This window comes from Littorina saxatilis, linkage group LG10, assembly GCF_037325665.1.
Source record: "Littorina saxatilis isolate snail1 linkage group LG10, US_GU_Lsax_2.0, whole genome shotgun sequence".
NCBI lineage: Eukaryota > Metazoa > Mollusca > Gastropoda > Littorinimorpha > Littorinidae > Littorina > Littorina saxatilis.
Window position 1 is genome coordinate 33,516,723 of NC_090254.1, and position 18,728 is coordinate 33,535,450.

Here is an 18,728-nt window from a genome sequence, read left to right on the forward strand (position 1 = left end):
GAGAGAACTCGAACTCGAACTCGAAAACTTTATTACCGTGGGATGATAGCATTAGGTCCATATGGTCCTTTCTTACAGCTAGTCCCTACTATAATACAGACATGAAACGAAGAACAAGTATGAAGAATAAAAAAAAAGAAATCAAATAAAACACAATCATGTAGGGAAAAGTATAACAAACATTAGTGTGCTTGTGGAAGCATATTATACATTTTCTCTTTTACGCACCCTCACACACACTCGCAGAAATTGTACACCGACTTAGTCGTTAGAGAGGTGCTTTCGGAGCTGTCTTTTAAAAGAAGATAATGACAAACATGACCTAATATTTACAGGTAGTGAATTCCAAAGGAACGCACCAGAATAAGAAAAACTAGTTTTAAACAAATCGATGCGGGGCCTTGGCAAGGCAAGGTTATTTCGAGTGTTTGAATAATATGACGGAGATGATTTGAAGAGTTGTATAAGATATGTTGGGGCGTCCTTACAGACGACTTTATACATAAATGAACATTTATTATACAAAAGCTGCTTCTTTAAGCTTAACATCCCAATACTTTTCATCTTTTCCTTTGTAGAAAGAGATGGACTGGGCAGAACTAGTTTAGCAGCTCTACGCTGGAGCGAGAGAAAGAAAGAGAGACAGACAGAGAGAGAGAGAGACAGGAAGAGAGAGAGAGAGAGAGAGAGAGAGAGAGAGAGAGAGAGAGAGAGAGAGAGAGAGAGAATTGAATTGAATTGAACTTCATTTAAGAAGGATTAAGATTTAAGGCTACGCCTTTTCTTACAATCTGTCCTTGAGACACATAGACACACAATAATAAACAAGAAGAGCAAACGCTCGATCGAGTCACTTTCGCAGTTCTGAATATTATATGAGGCATCAGATGGACAGGAAGAAATTGCTATTCACAACACAATGAGTCACGTTCACATAAAATTTGAGCCCGGTCACTTTTATAGTTTCCGAGAAAAGCCCAACGTTAAGTTGTGTGTTGCCGAACAGAAAAGGCTAGTTATCTCCCTTGTTTTTCTGATAACGTTCGTAAAAGGCTACAGATGTAAATACTTTGATGTAAAGAATAATCCTACAAAGTTTCAATCACATCCGATGAACTTTGTCAAAGATATAAAATGTCTAATTTTTCCTTTGACGCTGACCTGTGACCTTGAAAAAGGTCAAAGGTCAACGAAACCATCGTTAAAGTGTAGAGGTCATTGGAGGTCACGACTAAACAAAATATGAGCCCGATCGCTTTGATAGTTTCCGAGAAAAGTCCAACGTTAAGGTGGTGTCTACGGACGGCCAGACGGCCGGCAGGACAGACTAACACTGACCGATTACATAGAGTCACTTTTTCTCAAGTGACTCAAAAATAATAAAAAATAAATATATATAAAAAGTTAACAACAAAAGGAGGTCGTAAAACCTAAACTCTTGATGAAAAAGATGACGATGATGATGATGATGATGATGATGATGATGATGATGATGATGATGATGATGATGATGATGAAGATAAGGCATGAAGAGCAAACACATGTGGTTATTTATAAAATCAAATGCATACTATGCAGGTAATTATGCACACAAGCTGGTAGCAATGGAACATGTAGCAATAGTACAACAACACTATGTTCGGATTATAAAATGCACAGCATATTTTTGACATAATACTAAGTGTGATAAATCGAAACACGTTAAACTACTCAGACATGAAGTGTTTTTTAACACATATTTTAAAACTTGTTAATGACTTTAAGTGCTTGATTGACAATGGAAGTGAATTCCAGACTGATGCACCCGAAAAAGCATGACTGGTCTTAAGTGAAATTGACGAGCCTTGTTTAGCGCGGTAGTGATTGCGCTGTGCTATACAATTTGATTGAAAAATGAGGGTGTGACAGTGCCGCCTCAACTTTTACAAAAAGCCGGATATGACGTCATCAAAGACATGTATCCAAAATATGAATAAAACATCTGGGCATATCATACCCAGGAACTCTCATGTAAAATGTAATAAAGATCGGTCCAGTAGTTTACTCTGAACCGCTCTACACACACACACAGACAGACACACACACACACACACACACACACACACACACACACACACACACACACACACACACACACACACACACACACACACACACACACACCACGACCCTCGTCTCGATTCCCCCTCTATGTTAAAACATTTAGTCAAAACTTGACTAAATGTAAACAAGTCGCGTAAGGCGAAAATACAATATTTAGTCAAGTAGCTGTCGAACTCACAGAATGAAACTGAACGCAACGCAACGCAGCAAGACCGTATACTCGTAGCATCGTCACTCCACCGCCCGTGGCAAAGGCAGTGCCCGTGGAATTGACAAGAAGAGCGGGGTATTCGTTGCGCTGAGAAGGATAGCACGCTTTTCTGTACCTCTCTTCGTTTTAACTTTCTGAGCGTGTTTTTAATCCAAACATATCATATCTATATATTTTTGGAATCAGGAACCGACAAGGAATAAGATGAAAGTGTTTTTAAATTGATTTCGAAAAAAAAATTTTGATAATAATTTTTATATATTTAATTTTCAGAGCTTGTTTTTAATCCGAATATAACATATTTATATGTTTTTGGAATCAGCAAATGGTGGAGAATACGGTAAACGTAAATTTGGATCGTTTTATAAATTTTTATTTTTTTTTACAATTTTCCGATTTTTAATGACCAAAGTCATTAATTAATTTTTAAGCCACCAAGCTGAAATGCAATACCGAACCCCGGGCTTCGTCGAAGAGTACTTGACCAAAATTTCAACCAATTTGGTTGAAAAATGAGGGCGTGACAGTGCCGCCTCAACTTTCACGAAAAGCCGGATATGACGTCATCAAAGACATTTATCAAAAAAATGAAAAAAACGTTCGGGGATTTCATACCCAGGAACTCTCATGTCAAATTTCATAAAGATCGGTCCAGTAGTTTAGTCTGAATCGCTCTACACACACACACACACAGACACACACACAGACACACACACGCACACACGCACATACACCACGACCCTCGTTTCGATTCCCCCTCGATGTTAAAATATTTAGTCAAAACTTGACTAAATATAAAAACAAAAAAAAGAGAGAGAGAGAGAGAGAGAGAGAGAGAGAGAGAGAGAGCTAGAGAGAGAGAGGGTGAGAGAGATGGAGATAAGACAGGTGGAGAGAAAGAGAGAGGGAGATAGAGACACACACATAGATAAACAGGGAGAAAGAGAGAGAGAGAGAGAGAGAGAGAGAGAGAGAGAGAGAGAGAGAGAGAGAGAGAGAGAGAGAGAGAGAGAGAGAGAGAGAGAGAGAGCGAGAGAGAGAGAGAGAGATCGCTACGACCGAAGAGAAGTGAAAAATAAACTCCTGTTGTGCAGCGGGATATAGTATTCCCTCATACCCCGGAGATATACCTTCACTCGCTCGCAGCGACGTCACGTGACATTTTAGATGGTGGAACAAAATGCTGTCGCTTATCGGCACTGGGTGCAGTGCCTTTGTAGTGCACTTGCACTAGAACGGCACTGGGTCCAGTAGCCGCTCCGGCGTCGAAGCATTTTCCACTAAAAAGTGAACAAAATTTGACCTATTTCGTCGCCTATAGGGGACGGAAAGAATGTCATTTCAATGGTGTGATAACATTCTTTCCGTCACGTGACGTCGCTGCGAGCGACTGAAGGTATATCTCCGAGGTATGAGGGAATACTTTAACCCGCTGCACAACAGGAATTTATTCTTAACTTAGCTTCGGTCGAACCGGTGTGCAATGGGTGGAGGGAGGGAGGGAGGGAGAGAGAGAGAGAGAGAGAGAGAGAGAGAGAGAGAGAGAGAGAGAGAGAGAGAGAGAGAGAGAGAGAGAGAGAGAGAGAGAGAGAAAACTACTGCAAAACTGGTCACTGACGAGTAAGCTATAGCTGTTAGCGAATAACCATTGCAGTCCCTAATAGGCAAAGACCCTGTGGGACAGGAACCATCACCATCGTAAGCGATAGCCCCCGCCGTGTTTCCAACACAAAAGCTCCCAAGCAGAACACATTTTTCCATTACTACGACACAACTTTTGAACAAAACCACCGAAAACGTCAACACCGATTGACTCATCGAAACAAGACCAACACCAAGCAGAACACATTTCTAAAAAACTACGACACAACTTTAGAACAAAACCCCGAAAACGTCAACACAATTTGACTCATCATCACATAAACTGCAAATGGGTTACCACCTGCAATGTTTCAACCCAAATCCACACGAAGGCGTGCGAAATTTCATCACGTTTCGTTCTATTTTAATGCCATAGCTTTTGAACCATAACAAACTAGATAGTGTAATATCTCTTTACAGGCTTTCAATACAGACACAGTCAAAAATAGCCCATCAAGCCGAACTTAATGCCAATCGATTCACAGGATAAAGTAGTTTCATTTCCAATGACAAAAGGCTATAGCTTTCCAAACACTATAATATTAGTGCCGGTTACATGTCATTTCACTTAGACCAAGGGCAATCGTGGTTGTACAAGATGGAGCGGAGGGGGGGGGGGGGGGAGGTCGAGGCGGTTCGGAAACGACTTTGGCTATGATCTAGTATGCGAGCAAGACGCAAATGATAATTACGGTGAATTTCTTATCTTGACTAAAAACTAGCATACCGAATACGTATGTTACTTGACTACTCATGGACTACTTACTGAAAAATACCTACGTTCAGACATGCTTTTGTCTAAACGATATCGGTAACTGCGGAAGACAGAGACTCGAACAGGAACAATTAATACTGACACCAACAACAACGGAAAACAATATATGAATAACAAGAAGGGCAAAGCCCATACGACTCACATGCTTTACACATTTTTCCTACCAAAATACATGTGACCTTGACCAGGTCATCCAAGGTCATGCAACACAAAGCTGTTAATTCAAGACATAGGAAGTACAATGGTGCTTATTGGCTCTTTCTACCATGAGATATGGTCACTTTTAGTGGTTCGCTACCTTATTTTGGTCACATTTCATAAGGGTCAAAGTGACCTTGACCTTGATCATATGTGACCGAATGTGTCTCATGATGAAAGCATAACATGTGCCCCACATAATTTTTAAGTTTGAAACAGTTATCTTCCATAGTTCAGGGTCAAGGTCACTTCAAAATATGTATACAATCCAACTTTAAAGGACCCTTGCGACCTTGACCTTAAAGCAAGGTAAACCAAACTGGTATCAAAAGATGGGGCTTACTTTGCCCTATATATCATATATAGGTGAGGTATTGAATCTCAAAAACTTCAGAGAAAATGGGAAAAATATGAAAAATAGCTGTTTTTTAGGCAACATTTATGGCCCCTGCGACCTTGACCTTGAAGCAAGGTCAAGATGCTATGTATGTTTTTTGGGGCCTTGTCATCATACACCATCTTGCCAAATTTGGTACTGATAGACTGAATAGTGTCCAAGAAATATCCAACGTTAAAGTTTTCCGGACGGACGGACGGGCGGACGGACGGACGGACGACTCGGGTGAGTACATAGACTCACTTTTGCTTCGCATGTGAGTCAAAAACTACGAACAGGCTACGATGGGGAGATAGGAAGGTAAGATCCCGGGACGAACTACAGACAGTTCTTTTGTCCAGTCCTGAATAGCCAGCCCAAGTACCGACCAGTCATAACACTCCACAGTGCCAGGTGGTACAGGGACTTGAACCCGGACCTTTTCACGCAGGCCACGCACCGTCTCAAGAAGGCGGCCACGTTTTGTGCGGCGGTCACTCAAGTTCAAAATCGCTAGGATTAAGTCATCGATGGCTGTCCAGACGGACTCGACTTAGCGCTACTTAAGTATCCAAATTAAGAAGTTCAGTGCTCTCTTCTTAGCACTTCTCGGGGGATTGGCTTTGGAAGTTAAGAGCCTGCAGCTGACATGACCCATCTCCTGCCAACACCTGAAAGAAACTACCTCTGCCTCTCTGTGGCAAGGTGCCCCCCTCCCCCCCCCCCCCACCTCCCGCCTAAACAAGTCTTCGTTGTCCCAACAGCGCAAGCCAATTTTTTCTAATGATTTTTCTCTTTGCTGTGATCATGAAATGGATATAATTGATATTTCCTGTGGACATTTAAGTGTCGTACTCAGTGGTGGATAAGCAACACAATAGAGTGCTAATATGAAAGTAGACACCCGTCATACATCGAAAACAGACATTTCCTACTGCAAAGAACAGTCACCGCAGAAAGGGCTGGAACGGCTGCATATCACTACGCCTTGAACAAACGAACACACGAACAAACGCAGAAACGAACACACGAATGAACGACTTTAGGTGCATGCTACTTACCCTTTCCGTTCTCTCACCCAACATTTTATGAAAAAAACATGTCCACAGACAAAAAGGGAGTGAGGGGGGGGGGTAGAGGGGGGGGGGAGTGAGGGGGGTGGGTGGGTGGGTAGAGGGGAGGGGGGTAGAGGGGGGGGACACATCGTGAAACTAATCAGATCAGTGGTATATATTTCAAGAAATGTCGACAGGCGTAACTTTGTGTACAGACAAGACGACATATATGTAACCACTACCTCATTAATAATTGACCGGACAAGTCAGCACAAGCGCACCAAAGAAGCTCTCAGAGGAAGCACGAACCACACCAAGGCCAAACAAAGATACGAGAACAAACCCCGCTCACCATCCAAAAGATCAAGCACAACAAATTGCTCAAAACATTGTTTTGCGCAAATATGCAGTTCCTGCCCCAAAAACGTTTCTGCTCATTTGTTATGGTGCATATTTTGTGCCCCTTATTTTACGCTCCACAAACACACAAAAAACTGCAAATGCGTTCGACTTTTTGGGGGGCTTATTTTTGAGGGGCTTATTTTTGAGGGGCTTATTTTTGAGGGGCACATTAGCAGTTTATGAAGCAAAAACTGTTGCCCTTAACCTGTGGGATTAATGACATCGAATGCCAAGGATAAAGGAAAGTCGCCCCACCAGGCGTCACCAGCAGCAATGCCGAAGAAAGTCCCTTGTGAGTCGTACACCGCTCAACCATCACACGGTTACGTGACAGCCCCCTTTCCGTCAGCTGACTGCTTCACTTCACGGGGGAATAAACCTTCGGGATTTGTCCCCCGAAAGCGGCGTATGGCTGCCTGAATGGTGGGGTAAAAACGGTCATACACGTGAAAATCCACTCGTGCAAAAACATGAGTGATCGTGGGAGGTTCAGCCCATGAACGACGAAGGAGAAGGAGAAGAAGGAGAAGAAGAAGAAGAAGAAGAAGAAGAAGAAGAAGAAGAAGAAGAAGAAGAAGAAGAAGAAGAAGAAGAAGAAGAAGAAGAAGAAGAAGAAGAAGAAGAAGAAGAAGAAGAAGAAGAAGAAGAAGAAGTAAAACACCGTAAAGGCATACTTTATGAGAGAGACAGGCGAATTAAGGTTTCCTATGGTGTGATGGACTGTACAGTCGTCTTGGTCGTCATGGTTTGGACGAGAGAAGGAAATGTCTGACCCATGGATTTGAACCATAACTGCAGCCTTCACGGAAGAGACATGGGTGAAGTTTCCCACGGGTGAGATGGGCGGACGGTTCAGTAGTCTTGACCGTCCAGAGTCTGTCCGTTGGAATAAAATAGTTGACCCGAAAATGTGAACCAAACCACGCTAAGAGTAGAGTATCTGATTAAGATAGATGAAGGTCCCACGAGAGTGATTAAGGGGTTAAGTCGCCTTGACCAATCAGGGTCTGGCCGTTGGAATAAAATAGATGACCCACGACTGAATTTGAACCCAAACCCGATAAGAGTAGACTGTCTGATGTAGACAGGTGAAGGTCCCACGAGAGTGATTGAGGGTTTAAGTGACCTTGCCCGTTCAAGGTCTGGTTGTGAACCGAAACATTCATGAAGGTCAGACTTTGGACAAAAAAGAAGAAGCTGAAAGTCCCATTTGGGTGATGTGTGCAGACCCCAGAGACGGTATCCATGTCCCACCCCGTGTCACCACAGTGGCACGTAACAAAATCTCGGTCATTCTGCCTTAAGTGCCGATGGCTGATACACCCTAAACAAGCATACACTTGTGTATCTAACCTATAAAGTCGGGATATATGCCCCTTATGGCTTTGCCGTGAGGGCGTAACGGTCTTGGCAATCCAGGGCCTCGTTGTGAGACTGATACGTCTGGCCACAGGATTTGAACCAGAACCGAATACACGCACACAGGTCTGCACTTCACGGAAAGCGCGTAATCTCTCCAGACAGATTGTCAGGCACGCGTTAAATGGGCGAATGAAAATGCGTTTAAATTAATGCATCACACCCGTTCTGACCAACGATAACTCTAACCGTTGTTCGCAACACACTTCTGGGGCATAAAATAGTAACTACAACGATTGAAGGTGTGGGAAATGCGTACGCAGTTTTAAAGAGGTCTATGCGAGATGGAGGGAAAAGTAGAAAACGAACAGACTTGAAATTACCATGCACGTGCTAAAATACTCCACCCTTTACCCCCCCATGGGGAGTCCCCATGCCAAATGCAGCAGTCATGCCTGTCAGTAAAGAACACAAACTTCCCTTTGTCTAGGTCTTACGCTTTACCACACAGGGTCACTTATCTTAGCTGACGCCCAAAACCGTGATTAAAAAAAAACCACCACTATTTGTTAATGCCTTCATGCACGCCAAGTCAGCAAAAGCACAGACTGAGACCTGACACTGAAACTGAATTGGTCCTGACGCCTCTGGTCGTGCACAAAGGATTCTTCTTCTTCGTTCATGGGCTTAGACTCCCACGTTCACTCATGTTTTTAGCACGAGTGAATTTGTACGTGTATGACCGTTTTCCCCCCGCCATTCAGGCAGCATACGCCGATTTCTGGGTATTTTCGTGTTTCTATAACCCCCCGAACTCTGACATGGATTACAGGATCTTTTCCGTGCGCACTTGGTCTTGTGTGTTGCGTGTACACACGAAGGGGGTTAAGTCACTAGCAGGTCTCCACATAAGTTGGCCTGGGAGATCGGAAAAATCTCCACTCTTAACCCACCAGGCTGCAGCGACCGGGATTCGAACTCACGACCTCCCGATTAGGAGGCCTATGTCTTACCACCACGCCACTGCGCCCGTCAAAAAAAGGATTCAATCTCTGAACCCTCCAACACTGTCCCGAATCTGATCCCGTACACACCCAGGACTCATAATGGCAGAAGGGGTCTATGTCGACCAAAAGTGGGTGTCTTCCCTGCCCGTCCATTAATTTCCAGTAGGCGTTCAGGGAATACATCCGGGTGGATTTCCTGTAGAGTTTCGCCGATCTTGCTGAAAGTCACGTGATGCTTAGCGACATCGGTAGAATTCGATGTTTTTGGGGGGTATCTCTTAGAAATTCGATTCGATTGGCTGAATGCCGCACACAACTTTAGGATCTCTAAGAGTCTCAGCCTGCCTTTTTGGAAGGGGGAGTAACGCAAAGGTTATTCAAATCGGTTTGCGGCAGTCACGCGCTTGGCGCGAGATTGCCAGAGCGGTATCGTACTTTCCTACACAGAATCCACCCGGGTATACAGATAAAAAAAAAAAAAAACGCCTACAGGAAATGCACCTACAGGGAACACACCCACTTTTGGTCGACACAGACCCCTTCAGCCTCATTATGTCTGTAGTCTCACATCCTCCTGGCCATCTCGGGGTGTTCTCGGGTCACTAACTTTACACGGGGGAAGCCTAAAATGTTACCTTTAACTGCTGCGTTGACCCGCCGCCTGCCCATCGTTTACTGGGGTCTCTGTCTAGCCTTTCTTCTTGGCGTGTCACAGTCAGATTGCATTGTGCAGACTGTGGGGATCGTTTTGACTATCTTGCCCCCCCCCCTCCACACACACACACACGCACCGTGATTAACACACACACACACGCACGAACACAAACACACACACACACACACACTCATTGGGAGAATCTTAACAAGTCGCGTAAGGCGAAAATACAATATTTAGTCAAGTAGCTGTGGAACTCACAGAATGAAAGTGAACGCAATGTAATTTTTCAGCAAGACCGTATACTCGTAGCATCGTCAGTCCACCGCTCATGGCAAAGGCAGTGAAATTGACAAGAAGAGCGGGCTAGTAGTTGCGCTAAGAAGGATAGCACGCTTTTCTGTACCTCTCTTTGTTTTAACTTTCTGAGCGTGTTTATAATCCAAACATATCATATCTATATGTTTTTGGAATCAGGAACCGACAAGAAATAAGATGAAAGTGTTTTTAAATTGATTTGGACAATTTAATTTTGATAATAATTTTTATATATTTAATTTTCAGAGCTTGTTTTTAATCCGAATATAACATATTTATATGTTTTTGGAATCAGCAAATGATGGAGAATAAGATAAACGTAAATTTGGATCGTTTTATAAATTTTTATTTTTTTTTACAATTTTCCGATTTTTAATGACCAAAGTCATTAATTAATTTTTAAGCCACCAAGCTGAAATGCAATACCGAACCCCGGGCTTCGTCGAAGATTACTTGACCAAAATTTCAACCAATTTGGTTGAAAAATGAGGGCGTGACAGTGCCGCCTCAACTTTCACGAAAAACCGGATATGACGTCATCAAAGACATTTATCAAAAAAATGAAAAAAACGTTCGGGGATTTCATACCCAGGAACTCTCATGTCAAATTTCATAAAGATCGGTCCAGTAGTTTAGTCTGAATCGCTCTACACACACACACACACGCACACACGCACACACACACACACATACACCACGACCCTCGTTTCGATTCCCCCTCGATGTTAAAATATTTAGTCAAAACTTGACTAAATATAAAAACATCAAAACAGACATCTGAGCGTCAAGAAAATCCTCTTTTTGTCAGCAGCCATCTACAATGCATACGCGGAAACCGTTCATCTCATTGCAAACAAGTGCAAACGGGTTTCCTCCTTCGTGAACAAACAGAGAAGAAACCTCGATTCAACAAAAAGAAGCAGGACATTTACTGTCTTTGCACAATAGTGGGGGGGAGAGAGAGAGGGAGAGGGAGAGGGAGAGAGAGAGAGAGAGGGAGAGAGAGAGAGAGAGAGAGAGAGAGAGAGAGAGAGAGAGAAAGAAAGAGAGACAGAGACAGAGACAGACAGAGACAGAGACAGAGACAGAGAGAGAGAGAGAGAGAGAGAGAGAGAGAGAGAGAGAGAGAGAGAGAGAGAGAGCGAGAGAGAGAGAGAGAGCGAGACTTACCCCAATTTGTAGTTTTGATTGTGTTGAAACCACACAATTTAACATTTCATTATAATTCTCAAAAGCATCATGGGGAGTTTAATGAAATAACAAACAACACAACACGGCAACCCCATTACCTACTTAACATTAAAAACAAGACATGAGATTACTTTACAAACACGTGATGTCTTGCATCCAGACACACCCATTCACTGAAACTGTTTCCTCAGCGATGACACCATGATAAGCCGATACATACATAAGATGGTACAGAATACACGTAGGGACGACAAAAAATAGGCAAGAACAAAAGACTACATTATGTAACTGGGCTGAAACGAAAGATCAGAATGTAAAAAGCCAACTGAAAGTGATAGTGTTAAAACAATAGGACGAGATTGTTTCTGTGAAAGTGCTCACAAACATGAATAAATGCCTGAATTGACATGGAGACTGTCTGCTAAGGACTAATCGAACAATATACTTACTTCAACGCGGAAAAGATTTTTTTATTTTTTTATTTTTTTATTTTTTTACAAGCGCACTACGTTCATCAATTCACAGTAACTCAAAAGAGGCCACTCATCGCAAGTCATGACTTAGGTTACTTTACGAGCACAATGATGTTCTTGTTGCCTCTGTGCTAATGAAACACGCACATGCAGACACAGACACAGACAGTCACAGACACACACACCACACATACACACATGAGATACACACACACACACACACACACACACACACACACACACACACACACACACACACACACACACGAGACACACACGACATACACACACATGCACATAGACACAGTCATAGTCACAATCACAGACCCCCCTCCACACACACACACACACACACACACACACGCACAAACACACACACATACACACAAAACCTATCTCCGACCCCCCCTACACATACACACACCCACCACCCCCCGCACGCACACACCCCCACACACACAATTTGGGAAAACACATCGAAATTGGACAAAAATCACATGATTGCCCTTACCAAACAATGAACGTCTTGTGGACAGACAAAGCGTCAGACAAGAACCCGGCTGGCAAATGTTCGCATTGAAACAAAGAAGTAGTCATTACAGGGAAACAACAAAACATAGTCACCACCCACCATGACTCATGATCGGACACTTACACGTAAGACAATAAAGACGAAACATAAACTCGCCCAGGTGCTTGAAAACAAAGGATTACGACTGAATTGAAAGGACAACGGTTGCTTGTTTGACCTTGTTTGTGTGTTTGTGTGTCTTCTTTTTTTTTTGAAGGGGGGTGTATTTTTTGTAAAAATAATATTTGTTATGTGGTGGGTTTTTTTTTATACCTTTAGCACGATGCGAGATACAAGAAATATCCGATCGGCTAGCAAGGATAAATATTTTTTTAAGACAGATGAAGATATTAGGCTGACAACATTAATCAGTTGATTTGTTTACAAACAAATGTCAATATCTGAAAAAAAGAGGAAAACTTATTCAACACAGGCGTCAATGTTTTAATCAGACGCCACATGATGAAATAAACAAAACAGACAAACAAACAAACAAACAAGCGAACGAGGAAACAACAACAAAACATGAACATACAGGAAACGACAAGTGTCAAAGATAAGAAACAAAATAACATGTAAACGGAACATGGGATTTATTAAAGGCAAAATAGCGGTCTAATATACGACGAACACAGCAAAGTTGTGAGGAAAACATTAACAAAAGAAGCCACATACAACAACAACGACAACAAAAGGCTATATATCTCTGTCACAGTGACAAAACGGAAAACGCCTTCATACAGCAAAAACTAACCTCTTGCTAAGGAAGGCATTCATGCAGACGACAACATCAATGGCACTGCTTACATGAACCAACACCGAGGATCAGCCTTATCCAATCGCTGTCCCGCTCCTGCAGCCAATGCCAATCCTCCTTGCAACGATCTGCCGTCTCATTGGTCAATAAATCCACACGTACATTATCTCAGCCGCTCCAAGCAAAGATAGCATAAAAGCACTGGAAAAGCAAGCAGAACCAAAGAAGCAAATTAAAATCTTAGCAATAGAAGTTGAAAAATGCGAACGATTCATTAGAAACAAAATTGAAAAGTGAAACAAGACAGACGAGGCAAAGTTGGGTAATCTTGAACTTTAGTGTGTCAAATTCTTACCTCAGAATTCAGAGGCATTTAAGCCTCCAAATTTGCAGAACCTGCACCTGAATTTTAGATCCCTTTGGAGTCACGGAATGAACTGTACGAATGATCGGAATGCATTTCGTTTGCATGCGTCAAAGAAGGAATTATCCTAAGCGGCGACAGGGGAGGTAACTCCCGTTGCCTTAGTGATGTCCCTTGGATGACAACGTAGCCATTCTCGGGTAATTTCACGACAAATGTTCTTTGGCTTGATTACAGGGACCTGTATTAAAAATAAGTAAAGAATGCCACTGGATTCTAAGCTATGAATGTAACACACTAAAGTTCAAGATTACCCAAAGTTGAAACAAAAAGCATCGTAACATGGGATAGTGGGCGGGGATGTAGCTCAGTCGGTAGCGCGCTGGATTTGTATCCAGTTGGCCGCTGTCAGCGTGAGTTCGTCCCCACGTTCGGCGAGAGATTTATTTCTCAGAGTCAACTTTGTGTGCAGACTCTCCTCGGTGTCCGAACACCCCCGTGTGTACACGCAAGCACAAGACCAAGTGCGCACGAAAAAGATCCTGTAATCCATGTCAGAGTTCGGTGGGTTGTAGAAACACGAAAATACCCAGCATGCTTCCTCCGAAAACGGCGTATGGCTGCCTAAATGGCGGGGTAAAAAACGGTCATACACGTAAAATTCCACTCGTGCAAAAAAACACGAGTGTACGTGGGAGTTTCAGCCCACGGAAGAAGAAGAAGAAGAAGAAGAAGAAGTAACATGGGATAGCACTCAAGGGGCATTTAAAGGCACACGTACTCCTTCTCGTGAAAACAGTTCGGCTCACCATCTCAGACCTGGCCAGGCTTGTTTACATGGGATAAGGTCATCCCTCCACTTGGTCACATACCAAAAATGAACACGCTGACTGATTGCTCTGATGAGTGGCAATATTTTGTGTGAATTAATTTCTTAAAGCCTCTGGTGTCTTTAACGAAATTAATTCATCACAGAATTCCAATTGTTCACAGAGAGCCCCAGGCTTTTCATTTTTGGTGGCCATATCTTTTCCCCCGAAAGCGGCGTATGGCTGCCTAAATGGCGAGGTATAAACGGTCATGCACGTATAAACCCACTCGTGCGAGAAACACGAGTGTACGTGGGAGTTTGGTTTAAACACAATTTTATTCAAAATACATGACATGAAACAATTGACAAAAATGCAGCTAGGACACGAACTCAAGCAAATGCTTATTTGACGTGACCATAACAATGCTAAGCTACACAAGTTTTGATGATGGTGGACAACACAATTATTAACCAGAAGAACAAAATGTAGGCGGGGGGGTATGGGGAACTTATCAAAACAGGAGGATCTACAGAGAAAAACATTTTTTTAAATAAATAATGGGAGTTTCAGCCCATGAACGCAGAAGATGAAGAAGAAGAAGCACGAAGGTGACCATATTAGATATGGTGGGTCGAACAGTTTTCACGAGAAAGGGTGCCTTTAAGTTCATCTCGTCAGAATAAAGTACATGTATCCAAACACTTACCGTGGATTGAAGCCCTTTTTGATAAGACCAAAAGAATTATTCACTGACAGTATGAGAATCCTTCACTAAAAATAAAAGAGAATTTCAAGCTGTCTTCAACAAACAACCTATCATCAACAGACCCATTGTGTCTGTTCACACGCAGCCCAGAGAGAGTTGACAAACAGCGAACATAATTGAAAGAAAGAGAAAAAAATGAAAGAGAAACAAAGAAAGCAATCAGATACAAATACTGGTCATACGTCATACCTAAAGCCATATGTACTCGATGACTATACACGCTAATTGCTTTACCAACAGCTGGAGACATGCTAAATTAAGTTCCCTGCAAAATATTGTGGTCTAGGACCCCTTCAATGTTGAGATATGTTAATTTTCATTTTGATCTGGATCGTCCTATTTATAGATTTGCCAACAGAGGTAGCGTTGACGCAAGGGAAATAACTCCGCGTCTTTGTTTACATCCAAAGTTTTTGAGACTCTAAAACAAGCTGTAATGCACGTATATGGTCCGCGCATGGCGACATATCGTCATTACATGGTCTTATGGTGCGTTTGACACCGATTATGGGCAAACTACACTTTGTAAACACGGGAGCGCGTACATATGCCTTTGAACTTGTTCATAAAATAAAAGCGGTCACAGATGTCGGAGGGAACAGCTCCAAATTTTATCTCATGGGAATGTCATTTTACAGTCGAGAATTAATCCAAGGACTTGCGAGCGGAAGCCGATCTGCCGTTTGCCATTTCCTCCAAGTGCTACAATTCCCTGTAGGTCTCTATCACCGACTTATCCAGTCACAGTAGTCAGCCTATTGATTTCTCTTGCCACAACCTTCAGCTTATCTCATCCTTGTTTTTTACTACCTATTTTATTCATGTTTTTATTACTTAGTTAATGGAAGAATCTTTTGTAATGTATGTTTGATGGTGTATGCTTTTAATTAAGCGTTGTTGACTATGAATGTAGATGTAAATGCTTGTATAACTGTGTTTTAATTTTAAATGTGTCAAGCGCAAAGAGCATAATTGTAAAGTTATGATGTTGCGCTATATAAATGCTCATTTATTATTATTATTATCCTCCTTGTCACATTGGGAGCTCTTTGTTGTTAAAGCTGTCGTCTATTTATGACTATCCGGGGCTACGGGTTTGAAAATATAGGGCTGAGAATCCTGCTGAGATTTCTGCACGGCGAAGGGCGACCTGAAACTCGACCTACACTGCCTGCATGACCTTGACAGCTTCATTCAACGCCTGACTCATGCGCTGGTAACTTCCTGTTTGCTCTCTCAGGGCTGAGAATACTTTATTTTCCAGAATCCTTTATTTTCAATTCTCAGCTGTATCGTTTCAAATTCGTAGCCCCGGATAATAAGAATAATAATATTAATAATAATATTAATAATAATAATAATTATTATTTAAATTAATCACTTTTCTATTGCGCATGTCCCGATTCATAGCTCCATGCGCTTTACACTTCCAATGAACACCACACACACACACACACACACACACACACACACACACACACACACACACACACACACACTCATTGGGAGAATCTTAAAACATCAAAACAGACATCACACACACACACACACACACACACACACACACACACACACACACACACACACACACACACACACACACACACACACACACACACACTCTCTCTCTCTCTCTCTCTCTCTCTCTCTCACTGGGAGAATCTTAAACTGTTTTGATGGGAGAATCTTAAAACATCAAAACAGACATCACACACACACACACACACACACACACACACACACAAACACACACACACACACACACACACACACACACACACACACACACAAACACACACATACACAATATACATCGGATAGTCATTAATAGACGACAGCTTTAATCCCCGTGTGTACACGATGCGGCTCACCATCTCAGACCTGGCCAGGCTTTTACGTGGGATTAATGATATACGACACCGATACATGCACAGACTAGTGGTGACCTTGCAAGTCATTTTCTCCTGCTGATACGCCGAAGTCACCCAGACAAACTTCGTTTTTAAAAAAAATTCTTTGTCAGTTTGTGGGAGACATGCAGGCAAAGCGACAGAATATTTACGCGACGCCATTATGCGCATACGTAATGACGTCTTCTCCAATTTTGTTTCCGCTTTTCACAAATACTGAACAGGGGGAGTCCAAACAACGTTTGCTCTGTCCTGCGACATTTAATGATTCCTCGTATGTCTACAAACCTTTCTGCTCCACACTTTATACTATTTTTTTCGGGTTTTCTTCCCGCAATTTTCATTTTAGCTCTGCCTCAATTCTCATATCGCTGTACTTTCAACCCATCCGCAACTGCCCATAATGAGTCAAGTACATGTACTGCTCCGGGAGAACCCGTACCCCATTGGCTTTTGCTGTAATTCTCTACGGCTGTTCTCTGTTACTTACTACTCGAGGCACGGTACAGACATTCTATTGATTTGTCTTCTGACAACCTTCATTTCAGTTCTCTTGTAATCCATCCGGGAGTTTACCGTACTGTCTACAACTCTGAATCGCTTTACTCTTGTTCCCTGTGTTCTGCTATCGATTCACCCGATTGTTGCTGTATATTGCAGTATAGTTCAACCATCAATCATTTGCAGCAACAGGGTGGTTAAAGATATCTTCATTACCGTGTAAAGGACCATGTCAATCACCGCCGATGTGTCCAGGATTTTACATGAGATTTGAGCACCATTTGGTATAAACAAAGCTTTACTCAATTTTTAACGTGACAAATACAATATAAGGGATTAGAGCACCATTCGACTAAGATACGCACCATAAACCTACAACTTAGCTGCTGTCTGTTCTGAGAGGGATTTATTTTCTTCTCAATTAATGTCTCAACAGATATATTTGTATATCAACGTGCGAAATGTCACTCTGCCATTAGATATTCTAAAAATATAATGACATCAAATGACTGGGAAAATGGAAGAACGTAACGATGTCCTGGTCGTCGTCAACCATACTGGTCAACAAGGCGAACAACAACGACGACGACGGCAAAGGCAACCGCATCAACGGCTACCACTCCCTTCCCTATCTCGCACACTTGACGCGTGCAGACTGGTTCGTACGCGCATACGGACAGACAGACGGGGTGTGGCAACATCGTTTCTTTCTATCTCCAAGCCGCATATCCCCCCCCCCCTCCTCCTTCCCCGCCCCTCTATATCACAATTACATTTTGTTACAGTTGAATCAAAACGCCCCCCCCCCCCCCACCCCTCTTTCCAAAGATCTTACGTCATGCGATAAAGCTAAACCGGGATGCTGCGGGCAAAAGCGAACAGCAGTACATATGCCCTCTGCTGGTTTCAGATATACACCCAATGCCCACGGCTGTCGGACGTTGCCAACGTGTGACGTCATTCGCAGGAGGGGGTGGGGGTGAGGGGGACTGCACCACTCGTATCGATCGAACTGCAGGACATTTCCTGCCACCCTACGTCTGGGATCCAGAGTGCTGACCACACCTCACAGCAGCGACCTGTGACACTCTCTGTCTCTGTCTCTCTCTGTCTTTTACCAACTCTACATTCTTTGAATACAGCTTCCAACACAACTATAACATGACCTTAGCTAGATATGTTGTGCTCGCTTTGCCATTATCCCCCCGTTTTTATCCCTTCTCTCCCCTAAGCCTTTGACCAAACATATCCCAGACTGGTTTAGGCCATCTCTCTATCCCTCA

At 42.7% G+C, this 18,728-nt stretch overlaps 1 protein-coding gene across 2 annotated transcripts in view; it reads right to left on the reverse strand.

The window, feature by feature from the left end:
• LOC138978642 (tripartite motif-containing protein 2-like) overlaps positions 1-18,728 on the reverse strand; it is a 273,078-nt gene that overhangs the window by 228,512 nt on the left and 25,838 nt on the right. Inside the window, exon 2 of one of the 2 annotated variants that reach the window (XM_070351409.1) lies at positions 13,143-13,293. Coding sequence is in view for 1 of the 2 variants with exons in the window: in XM_070351407.1 (XP_070207508.1) it covers positions 13,090-13,108 (19 nt within the window). In the remaining variant the exon portion in view is untranslated. Of the gene's footprint in view, positions 1-13,089; positions 13,294-18,728 lie in introns of both variants that reach the window. The other variant, XM_070351407.1, reaches the window with a different exon arrangement.